The 12,551-nt window shown below is 50.9% G+C and overlaps 1 protein-coding gene across 9 annotated transcripts in view; it reads right to left on the bottom strand.

Moving 5' to 3' along the window:
* The window catches only part of MARK4 (microtubule affinity regulating kinase 4), a 74,251-nt gene that overhangs the window by 35,283 nt on the left and 26,417 nt on the right, over window positions 1-12,551 (bottom strand). For all 9 annotated transcript variants that reach the window (XM_077932384.1, XM_077932390.1, XM_077932383.1 and 6 more), the window contains exon 2: window positions 1,347-1,613. In XM_077932384.1, coding sequence (XP_077788510.1) covers window positions 1,347-1,613 — 267 coding nt within the window. The remainder of the gene's footprint in view (window positions 1-1,346; window positions 1,614-12,551) is intronic.

Here is a 12,551-nt window from a genome sequence, read left to right as displayed (position 1 = left end):
CACATGACCCGGAAGCTGTACGCCGGCTCCCTCGGCCAATAAAGCGAGATGAGCGCCGCAACCCCAGAGTCGGCCACGACTGGACCTAATGGTCAGGGGTCACTTTACCTTTAGGAAGCCAAATGCTCTAGTCTCTCTTGGTGGGGAGGGAGATGCTTTCAGGGCAGCTGGAACAGGATGTGTCGCCCCACAAGTGCCCCAGATACCAACCCAATATGGGAGACAGAAGTATGCCCTCTACCCTGATGAGATGACCCTCCCCTCTGAACCGCATCTGAGCCCAACTTCTTGGAGTGCAGGAAGACCAGTGCCAGAAAAATGTATTGACAGGTAACTCTTGTTTTGCTTTGTAATTACAGTGGTACTTCAACCAGAGCCAGGGCCTTTTCAGTGATGGCTCCAGCCTGGTGGAACGCTCTGTCTCATGAGACCATGGCCCTGCAGAATCTGACTTCTTTCTACAGGGCCTGGAAGACAGAGTTGTTCCGCCTGGCCTTTGGCTTGGAATCAACTTGATTCCCTCCATCTCTTTTCTTTTTTCCTTTCTTTTTCTGTGATGGAACTCCTATTTGGGGACTTCCCTGGCTTTTTTCTGGCCCACCTAGGACCAGTCTGGATAGTTAGTCTTGGTGAAGAGTTGATGTTTTCATCCCCCCAAAAGTTTTTGATTTCAGTTTCCGCTGAAATGAGGCTGCATTTTAATGTTTTTATGTTGTATTTTAATCTTTTTTTAAAAGCTGTATTTCAATCAATTGTTTTGGTGTTAGCCATCCTGAGCCCGGTCTTGGCTGGGGAGGGTGGGGTATAAATAGAAATTATTATTATTATTATTATTATTATTATTATTACTACTACTACTTACAGTCACCTTCGGTTACATATCCTTTGGAATACGTCCGCGGCAAACCAAGAAGTGTTTTTCCAGGTTTCGCCGCATGCACAGAAGCGCTAAATTGCGCTGTGCGCATGCGCAGAACAAGGGCCTCCAGTTGCAGGTTCCTCAGGATCTGTCCAGAGCTCTGGAACGGATCCCGTCCGCAATTGGAGGTAAAACGGTATGCTGCACTTAAACCTAGAAAATATATGTGTATATGTGTGTGTGTATGTGAAATTCAATTTATTCTGTGCCGGTTAAGTAGTTGACTTTTGAATTTGCTGGTGTGCTCTATGTTCACCTGCTTGGATTTCGATGTTTCGAATGCTTGCTGTAAGCTGGTGGGAAGAGGCCTGTGAGTGAGCGTAACTCACCCACCCACCCATCCACCCATCCATCCATCCATCCATCAATCAATCAACCAATCCTTCTCGCCCATCCTTGGGCCTCGCCCCTTCCAGCCACTGCTTACCTCCCTTCCTGTCAGAATGTGCCTGGCCAGCTTGACCTTGGCGAAGTTTCCCTTCCCGATGGTCTTGAGGAGCCGGTAGTTGCCAATGTGAGGCTGCTCGTCGGCGCAGGAGGCGATGGAGTTGCGGCAGCGAGCGCCCAGAGAGCGGCTGGACCATGACGAGCCCTTTTCCGAGCGGCTGCTGGCCAGGGTGGAGGGCTGCGGGGACAGCGGAGGCGTGGCCGGGGCGGGGGGCGGGTCGAGGGTGACCACCGGGCAGCGCTGGTGCTGGGGAGAAATGGAAGACGGAGACGTTACATACTAAGGAGCAAAGGATATATCATTTCCCAGAATGCTTTTGTCATCTTGCACATCCATCACCACATGGGATACAATATACAGTGGACGCTCGGGTCGCAAACGTGATCCGTACAGGATGCACGTTCGCAACCCGCAGCTGCGCACACGCGGCTTGCTATTCAGTGCTTCTGCGCATTCGCAAAGCGTGATTTAGTGCTTCTGCGCATGCGCGACCGCCGAAACCTGAAAGTAACCCTTTCCGGTACTTCTGGGTTTCAGCAGTCCGTAACCTGAAAAAATGCAAACTAAAGTGTCTGTAACTCCAGGTATGACTGTATAAGGTAAAGGTAAAGGACCCCTGACAGTTAAGTCCAGTCGCAGACAACTCTGGGTTGCGCGCTCATCTCGCTCTATAGGCCGAGGGAGCCAACATTTGTCCGCAGACAGTTTTTCCTGGTCATGTGGCCAGCATGACCAAGCTGCTTCTGGCGAAACCAGAGCAGCGCACGGAAACGCCGTTTACCTTCCCGCCGGAGCGGTACCTATTTATCTACTTGCACTTTGACATCCTTTTGAACTGCTAGGTTGGCGGGAGCTGGGATCGAGCAACGGGAGCTCAGCCCGTCGAGGGAACTTGAACTGCCGACATTCTAATTGGCAAGTCCTAGGCTCTGTGGTTTAGACCACAGGGCCACCCGCGTACCTATTAATGAGTGATATATAATGAGTTGAAAAAAAATATGTTTAAAATAACATTTGTGGGGAAAAACCAGAAGTCTTTTTTTACTAGGAATTCTAGATGCAGAGATACCAAAGGAGCAGAAATGATTATTCATCTATGCGACGACACTACTGGCCCAGAGATGGAAAAAAGATAAAGTCCTGACCGGAGATGAATGGTTGATGCAGATGATGGACTATGCCGAACTGGTGAAATGGACCGGGAAAATCGGAAACCAGGAAGATAGAAACTTTAAGAAGGAATGCGGGGGAAATTACAATTTACCGTAAAATTACCCCGGTCCTCAGGTCTCATCACCTTTGAACCACTGGCTTACAGGTCCATGGGGCCAGCTGTTCACTGAAAGAAGCAGATACGGGTCCTGCCAACCTACTAGCAGGTAACGCCCTCGAAACTACCTGACGAAGGCCTTGGGTCCCATGATGAGAGAAAGATGAAAACAAAAAAAAATTCCTTCCAGTAGCACCTTAAAGACCAACTAAGTTAGTTCTTGGTATGAGCTTTCGTGTGCATGCACACTTCTTCAGATACACGCTGAAGAAGTGTGCATGCACACGAAAGCTCATACCAAGAACTAACTTAGTTGGTCTTTAAGGTGCTACTGGAAGGAATTTTTTTTGTTTTGACTATGGCAGACCAACACGGCTACCTATCTGTGAGAGAAAGATGGATATCCATTGAAGGCCCCCCCCCCCAACTCCGATTGACAATAAACTGCAAGGCAAGGTTAAAAGGTGTTCTTTGTGCCCCCCACTTGCGATCTGAGCACCGTTGGCGGGGCTGCGATTGCACCCGGCCCGGGTTCACGGAGGCATCCCGGCCTGGCAAGCCCACGTCCCAGAAAACTCCCCTGGGAGGCCGTTCGCCTTAACAAGCTTAGACAGCAAAAGATCTTTAAGTCCGAGGAGATTATGGAGATCAAGAGCCACCGCGATGCGTCCAAGGCCCAATCTTAACCGCCTGGCACAGGCCGGGAGAGGAGGCTGCCTGGTGCCCCATCCCAGCTCCTGCCAAGGGGTGCCCCATCTCAGAGACCTTCTCCTTGGCAAGCCAGAGGAATCCCAGCAAAAATGTCGTTTTAGGAATCAAGAAAACCTGGATTTGAATCTGCAAATCACACACACACTAAAGACAGGACCTCCAGTTTGAAACTAGCTTCAAACAGACAATGTATTTTCAAAAATCAAATTCCAATGGGCACCCACAACCAGGAGGTCGTTTTAACTGTGGTTCTGGAATCCTACACAAATTTAACAAACCTTTCCCCGTGGGTAAAGGTACCCCTGACCGTTAGGTCCAGTCGCGGACAACTCTGGGTTGCGATTCAGTGCTTCTGTGCATGTGCAAAGCACGCCATAGCGCTTCTGCGCATGCGCGGCCACCAAAACCCGGAAGTAACTTGTTCTGGTACTTCCGGGTTTCGGCAGGTCCGTAACCTGAAAAAATGCAACCTGAAGCATCTATTACTCAAGGTATAGCTAAAGGACCCCTGACAGTTAAGTCCAGTCACGGACGACTCTGGGGTTGCGCACTCATCTCACTCTATAAGCTGAGGGAGCCGGTGTTTGTCCACAGACAGCTTCTGGGTCATGTGGCCAGCATGACTAAGCCGCTTCTAGTGAACCAGAGCAGCGCACAGAAACGCCGTTTACCTTCCCGCCAGAGTGGTACCTATTTATCCACTAGCACTTTGAAGTGCTTTCAAACTGCTAGGTTGGCGGGAGCAGGGACAGAGCAACGGGAGCTCACCCCGTCGTGGGGGTTTGAACCACCGACCTTCTGATCGGCAAGCCCTAGTCTCTGTGGTTTAGACCACAGCGCCCCCTGAGCTCCCTTTCTCCCACAGAGAAAGGTAAAGGGACCCCTGACCATTAGGTCCAGTCATGGCCGACTCTGGGGTTGCGGCGCTCATCTCGCTTTATTGGCTGAGGGAGCCAGCGTACAGTTTCCGGGTCATGTGGCCAGCGTGACTAAGCCGCTTCTGGCGAAACCAGAGCAGCGCACGGAAACGCTGTTTACCTTCCCGCTGGAGTGGTACCTATTTATCTACTAGCACTTTGAAGTGCTTTCAAACTGCTAGGTTGGCGGGAGCAGGGACCGAGCAACGGGAGCTCACCCCGTCGCAGGGATTCGAACCGCCAACCTTCTGATCGGCAAGTCCTAGTCTCTGTGGTTTAACCCACAGCGCCGCCCGCGTCCCCTTTCTCCCACGGGTACTTTGGGTTAAACCTCAGATAGGAAAAATAAGCTTAGGAGCATCAAAAGAGGCTGCTGGATCCAGCCAATGGCCCATCTAGTCCAGCATCCTGTTCTCACAGTGGCCGATTAGATGCCTCAAAGGGAACCCCACCAGCAGGATCTGAACACAAGACCAACACTCCCCTCCTTTGGTTTCCAACAACAGATAATAATAATAATAATAATAATAATAATAATAATAATAATAAATTTTATTTATTCCCCACCCTCCCTGGCCAGAGCCGGGCTCAGGGCGGCTAACACCAATAAAATCACAGCAAAAAAATAAGCGGGGGGGGGGGGGGGACCAATTTAAAATACAGGTTAAAATGCCATTTAAAATGCAGCCTCATTTTAAAAGTAGCCAATATATCAAAACCGTAAGGGGAGGGAAACATAAGGGTCTGACTGAGTCCAAACCAAAGGCCAGGCGAACAGCTCTGTCTTGCAGGCCCTGCGGAAAGATGTCAAGTCCTGCAGGGCCCTGGTCTCTTGTGACAGAGCATTCCACCAAGTTGGGGCCAGTACTGAAAAAGCCCTGGCCCTAGTTGAGGCCAGCCTAACCACCTTGCGACTTGGGACCTCCAAAATGTTGTCATTTGTGGACCTTAAGGTCCTCCGCGGGGCAGACCAGGAGAGGCAGTCCCGTAGGTATTGAGAAGCATTGCTGCCTCTGACCACAGCATAGCCATTGTGGCTAGTAGCCATTGACAGCTTTTTCCTCCATGAGTTTGTCTTGTCCTCTTTTAAAGCCATCCAGCTGGTGACCATCACTGCCTACAGTGGCAGGGAGTTCCGCAGTTTAACTACACATTGTGTGAATAAGGGTTTTCTTTTATCTGTTCTGAATCTCCCAGCATGCAGCTCCATTCATTCATGGGCAGCTAGAATCATAGAGCTACAAAACTGTAGTTGGAAGGGACACCCAAAGGTCATCCAGTCCGACCCCCGGCAATGAAGGAATCTCAGCTAAAGTATTGATGGCAGATGGCCATCCAACCTCTGCTTAAAAATCTCCAGGGAAGGAGTGTCCACCACCTTCCATCGAATGGTCAAACAGCTCCTACTGTCAGAAAGCTCTTCCTGATGTTTCGTTGGAATCTCCCTTTTTGTTACTTGAAGCCACGGGTTCAAGTCTTACCCTCCAGAGCAGCAGAAAACAAGCTTCTTCCCTCTTCCATGTGACTCCAACTCCCATAAGCCCCAGGCAGCACATGCTCAATGGTCAGGGATGAAGAGAGATGCTGTTTAGCAACAATTGGTGCGCACTGCCTTGGCCACACTAGCCGCAGCACATGGCGACTGGGCTTGCTTTTTAAGCCACGACAAAAGCCATCTATCACAGAGACCAGGGGTCAGCAAACTTTTTCATCAGGGGGCCGGTCCACTCAGACCTTGTGAGGGACCAGACTATATTTTGAATGGGGGAAAAGAACCAATTCCTATGCTCCACAAATAACCCAGAGATGCATTTTAAATAAAAGGACACATTCTACTCATGTAAGAACATGGAAGTGAGTGATGTATGGAATTGAGAGCTGGACCATAAAGAAGGCTGATCGCCGAAGAATGGATGCTTTTGAATTCTGGTGCTGGAGGAGACTCTTGAGAGTCCCATGGACTGCAAGAAGATCAGACCTCTCCATTCTGAAGGAAATCAGCCCTGAGTGCACACTGGAAGGACAGATCCTGAAGCTGAGGCTCCGAGACTTTGGCCACCTCATGAGAAGAGAAGACTCCCTGGAGAAGACCCTGATGTTGGGAAAGATGGAGGGCACAAGGAGAAGGGGATGACGGAGGACGAGATGGTGGGACAGTGTTCTCGAAGCTACCAGCATGAGTTTGACCAAACTGCGGGAGACAGTGGAAGACAGGAGTGCCTGGCGTGCTCTGGTCCAGGGGGTCACGAAGAGGCGGACACGACTAAACCACTAAACAACAACAACATGCTGATTCCCGGGCCATCTGCGGGCCAGATTTAGAAGGCGATTGGGCCGGATCCGGCCCCCGGGCCTTAGTTTGACTCCCCATAATAGAGACCATGGCAACCTCAGAGTGCCAGACTGCTGAGTTGCTTGAATGAGGTTTTGGGGCTGGGTCGGGTGTGTGTGTGTGCATTTGCTCTTTCTGGAGTGGCAGCTGAGAAAGGGACACACACACACACACACACACACACCCTGATCCCCAGTGGGTTTGCCAACCGACCGCTTTGCTCCTTTTGACTCAGCCTTGTCTGCGGAAAGGGGGAAGAAAAATCTCCACCAACCAGTTATGAATCCAGGCCTGCGGAAGGCAAGCCCGGCTCTTCCTAAAATTGGCGAGCAAAGAGAGTGGGTTGGTATGAAAACCAACCTGAAAGGCAGGGCGCAGCCACAAAGCTCACAGGAAAGAGAAAAGGCGGGTCCCCTTTTGTCCCATCCGAGGGAAGCTTGTCGAGAGGTGGAAAGGTGCTTATTAGGAGCTGGATCTTGGCCAGGTTCAGCGATGCACCACTTGCCACCCTGATGGAGCTAGGAGAAGGCCAGCACTTGGGGTTTTCCCCAGGAGATGCAAGTGAAGAGCTTGCAGGATCAGGCCAATGGCCCAGCTGGTCTAGCCTCCTGATCTCACAGTGGCCAGCCAGAGGCCTGGGAGAAACCAGGAAAGCAGGACTCGAACACAGGACCACTCTGCTCCCTCTTGTGGATTCCAGAAACTGGGATTCAGAAGAACGGCTGCCTCCAACTGCAGATTGGCATCATGGCAGGATGCCATCGGTAGCACTCCCCACTAATCCTCTTTTAAAGCCATCTAGGTTGGCGGTTCAACTCTGCACTGCTATTTTTCTTTTTCTGCCCAAGAAAGCTGCCATCGATCACGTTCCTCTGCTATTATTTGTTTATTAATTGTATTTATACAATTGTCCATGGAGTTTCCTTGGCAGGGATAGTGGAGTGGCTTGCCGGTTCCTGCTCCAGGTGGATCACATTTGGTCAAAACTCTCCACTATGACCTGTCCGTCTTGGGTGGCCCTGCACGGCATACTTCATAGCTCCTCTGAGTTATTCAAGCCCCTTCACCGCGGCAAGGCAGGGATCCGTGAAGGATCGCCAAAGAATGGATGCTTTTGAATTCTGATGCTGGAGGAGACTCTTGAGAGTCCCATGGACTGCAAGAAGATCAAACCTCTCCATTCTGAAGGAAGTCAGCCCTGAGTGCTCACTGGAAGGACAGATCCTGAAGCTGAGGCTCCAAGACTTTGGCCACCTCAGGAGAAGAGAAGACTCCCTGGAAAAGACCCTGATGTTGGGAAAGATGGAGGGCACAAGGAGAAGGGGACGACAGAGGACGAGATGGTGGGACAGTGTTCTCGAAGCTACCAGCATGAGTTTGACCAAACTGCGGGAGGCAGTGGGAGACAGGAGGGCCTGGCGTGCTCTGGTCCAGGGGGTCACGAAGAGGTGGACACGACTAAACAACAATTGTATTTATATCCCATTCTCTTCTCCCAAGGAGATCAGGGTGGTGTACGTCACTCTCCCCCTCTCTTCAATGAATCCCCCACAACAACCCTCTGAGGTAGGTTGGGCTGAGAGGCACGGAGTGGCCCCCAAGGTCACTTCTGGGCCAAGCAGAGATTTGAACCCTGCTGTCTCCCGGGTCCTACTCCGACACTCTCACCACTGCACCACACTGCCTTTCGAACCCAGTGGTGCTTACCCAGACTGGCAGCTGCTCCCCAGGGTTTCAGGCAGAAGAGGACTTTTTTTTTGAAGCCCCACCCGGAGGTTGAACCCGCAACCTTCAGAATACAAAGCCACAAGTCACACAAACATCCCCAAAGGCCTTGAAGCCTCCACCTCACAGCTGCCTCTTGATTATAAACTCCGTTGGCAGAGCATGGAGTTCTTAATCTCTGGGTTGTGGGTTCGAGCCCCATGTTGGGCCAAAAAAAAAATCCTGCCTTGTAGTGGGTTGGACTAGATGACCCTCCTTGGCCCTTTCCGACCCTACAATTCTATGATTCTATTATGGCCGTTGGCAGCAGGGGAGTCTTTCCCATCCTGGTTCCCTTCAGCTGATGTTGGACTACGATTCCCATCATGCCTATGGGCATGCTGATTAGGGCTGATGGGAGTTGTAGTTCCAAACATCTGGTGAGGGTGAGGGTTAGGGTTAGGCTAGAACATGGATAGGCAAACTAAGGCCCGGGGGCCGGATCCAGCCCAATCGCCTTCTCAATCCGGCCCGCGGACGTTCTGGGAATCAGCATGTTTTTACATGAGTAGAATGTGTCCTTTTATTTAAAATGCATCTCTGGGTTATTTGTGGGGCATAGGCATTTGTTCATTTTTATTTTTATTTTTCAAAATATAGTCCGGCCCCCCACAAGGTCTGAGGGACAGTGGACCGGCCCCCGGCTGAAAAGGTTTGCTGACCCCTGGGCTAGAACCAGGGCATAGATTCACATCTACGTTCCATCCCACTTTCGAATGTGTTTGAACAAGCAAAAGGACGCTTCCGTAGAAGCCTGGCAGATAAACCGAGGGCTCGTCTTTGCCCTTATAAAAACCCAGGACAGTCACAGAATCACAGAGGCACCCCAAGAGCCATCTAAACCCCCCCCCCCCGCAACGCAGTCCTCTCCTGCTTGGTTTGCCGCAGGACCACGTAGTTGCGAAGTTGATTTTATTTTATTTTATTTTATTTTATTTAGTGGGTCCTGCTCAGCTGGCTTTAAAAGCAGCCTTAGATGTTGACATTTCAGCAGGTGAAATTTTTCCAGGCACAGAGAAAAAGGGGCAGGAAAACTTCGCTTGCTAAGCTATCTGCATCTCAGGCAGCTGGTAACAGCACAGGAGCAAAGCGAGCAAAAATGTTGGCAACCCTACATGTATTTTTTTTGGGGGGGGCACAGGAAAGAGAAATCCTGGTAGAGCCTGTCTCCTCCTTATAGCTGCCTGCCAACACTTGTGAGAAGGAGGGAGACCAGAATAGATGAGGCCTAAAGTCCTCGGAGGAATAGTTGAAAAGGTTGGGCTATGTTTGGGCTAGGAAACAGACCATTAAGACTGGGGGGGAAATATTTAACACATTTATCCCCTGCCTTCCCTCCAAGAGCTCAAAGGGGCGGACGAAGACGAAACTATCAATTAACAGTTAAAAACATCCCTTGGAATTTAACGCTGAAACAAGAGGAGGAAGTAAAGGCAGCCAAACGCAAGCCCACTTGATGTGGGAGGTATACTGGTTCTGGATACAGAGGTTCTATTCTTAGCCATCATGACTAATAGGCATCGACAGACATTGTCCTTTATGACTTTGTCTACATTTTTTCTAGAGAGAGAGCCACCAAAGGAAGCAGCCGCCACGACGTCCGGTGGGAGATGACTTGGTTTCGTGGCATCCGAATTTCCTTTCGCTGGTCTCGAATCTGCTGCCACGACACAAGGAGACCCTCCCCGTTCGCCCCAGCACAGGGCAAGAGCAGGCTTGCCCCTCTGGGTTGCCCTCCGGGGGCAGAAGGAGAACCAAGAGAGAGTGGCAGGGAACCAGATTTCAGCTCAACGTTAGTATTTTGGCTAAATGTTAAACAGTGGAACTCCCTGCCACAGGATTCAGTGATGGCCACCAACCTAGACAGCTTTAAAAGAGGAAAGGGCAAATTCATGGAGAAGGAGAGGGCAGAAATGCTTCTGAATCCCAGTTGCTGGAAATCACAGAAAATGAGAGAGCTCTTGGGGGACAGGAGGTGGGCTGGTGTGGAGGACGCCCTGGTCCAGAATGGCTGCCTTCAGATGTCTTCTAAACGTCAGGTAGTTATCTCTTTGACATCTGATGGGAGGGCGTTCCACAGGGCGGGTGCCACTACCGAGAAGGCCCTCTGCCTGGTCCCCTGTAACTTGGCTTCTTGCAATGAGGGAACCGCCAGAAGGCCCTCAGATGGGGACCTCAGTGTCTGGGATGGACAATGGGGGTGGAGACGCTCCTTCAGGTATACTGGGCCTTTGAGGCCATTTAGGGCTTTAAAGACCAGCACCAACACTTTGAATTGTGCTCAGAAACATACTGAGAGCCAATGTAAGTCTTTCAGGACCGGTGTTATGTGGTCTCGGCGGCCGCTCCCAGTCACCAGTTTAGCTGCCGCATTCTGGATTAGTTGTAGTTTCCGGGTCACCTTCAAAGGGAGCCCCACGGAGAGTGCATTGCAGTAGTCCAAGCTGAACTATGGAAAATGTGGAGCAAGAAGTGTCAGCCCAGGGTGTTTTGCTCCCTGAGAAGGGCAAGATGGTGCCCACCCGTTCCCAATTCCACATGCGGAAGCTGACTGGACCAGCAGTTGCATCTTCTTTCAGCCCTGGTGGTGAGGTAGCCTTACTCTGACCCCTAAACATGCACAATTGACAGGGAAGTTTAGGAGGAACGGCTGGGAAGGGGGGTTGTCAACAGGTCCACCCCCCCCAGCAGTTGCTGTCTGAGGGGGTCGGTCCTATGAGTCTGACCAAATGAACCCACCGGTACTTGCCAGCGGTCGCTCTTCATTCTGTGGCTCCGGGAAGATAAATGACCCCCCAAATGCCATCTACCCCACTGATGAATTGCTGTGGAGTATTCCCACTCAAAGGGACGCGGGTGGTGCTGTGGGTTAAACCACAGAGCCTAGGACTTGCCAGTCAGAAGGTCGGTGGTTCAAATCCCCGCGACGGGGTGAGCTCCCGTTGCTCGGTCCCTGCTCCTGCCAACCTAGCAGTTCGAAAGCACATCAAAGTGCAAGTAGATAAATAGGTACCACTCCGGCAGGAAGGTAAACAGCATTTCCGTGCGCTGCTCTGGTTCGCCAGAAGCGGCATAGACATGCTGGCCACATGACCCGGAAGCTGTACGCCGGCTCCCTCGGCCAGTAAAGCGAGATGAGCGCCGCAACCCCAGAGTCGGCCACGACTGGACCTAATGGTCAGGGGTCCCTTTGCCTTTATTCCCACCCAAAACTGCATTATGGCCGCTAGATATCTCCAAATGCGCTCTCTGTCCCTGCCACCTAATCGAATTAAATGACAGCCATCACTCTTTGCTGATGTTGATGCTCATGTTGATGCTTCCAAAGGCCTAAACGAGGCACCCCCAAACTCGGCCCTCCAGCTGTTTTGGGACTACAACTCCCATCATCCCTAGCTAACAGGACCAGTGGTCAGGGATGATGGGAACTGTAGTCCCAAATCAGCTGGAGGGCAGAGTTTGGGGGTGCCTGGCCTAGACAACCCCCCCCCAAAACACCCCATGGCACTAAGGGGGCAAAGTACTGGGGTGGGGTGGGGAGCTGGATATCAGAAATCCAACTTGGGGATGTAAGAATTTGTTAGCAGGTGTGTGGCCGTATAATAAAATGTTTGATTGATTGATTGACATGAGAAGCTGAGAGGAGCCTGTTGGATGTATCAAGCCAATGGCCCAACCATCTAATCCAGAATTCTGTTCTCACCTGTGGCTACCAGGTGCCTCCAAAAAGCCTCAATGACTCCTCCCCTCCTCTTACCGGCCAGGTAGACAGAACATAGTCATTGTGGTGAGCAGCCATTGATAGCCTTATCCCGAATTAATCAGCCTAATCCTATTTTAAAACCACTTACGTATTTATACCTGGTTTTCTAAAACAGGGTTTCCAAGCGGCTAACAAGGCCCTTGTGCGACAATTGGAAAGCAAAAGGAACGTCAGCGGTCGACGCAGCAGTAAAAATCATATTCACAGGATCGTGGAAGGGAACCCAAGAGCCATCTAGTCCAACCCCTGGAATTCAAGAATCACAAATAATCCCTGACAGGTGGCCATCCAACCTCTGTTTACAAATCTCCAGTGATGGAGAGCCCTCTATTAAAAGCTGTAAACACAGGAGGCAGATAAAGCCACATCACTGTTGGGCAAATTGGCTGGGGGAAATGAAATATTTTTTTTCCAGGTTGGCCCCAAA

This window comes from Podarcis muralis, chromosome 7 (assembly GCF_964188315.1).
Source record: "Podarcis muralis chromosome 7, rPodMur119.hap1.1, whole genome shotgun sequence".
In the NCBI taxonomy this organism is placed as follows: Eukaryota; Metazoa; Chordata; class Lepidosauria; order Squamata; family Lacertidae; genus Podarcis; species Podarcis muralis.
Note: the sequence above shows the minus strand (reverse complement) of the source record. Positions and strands in the feature narration are given on the sequence as shown.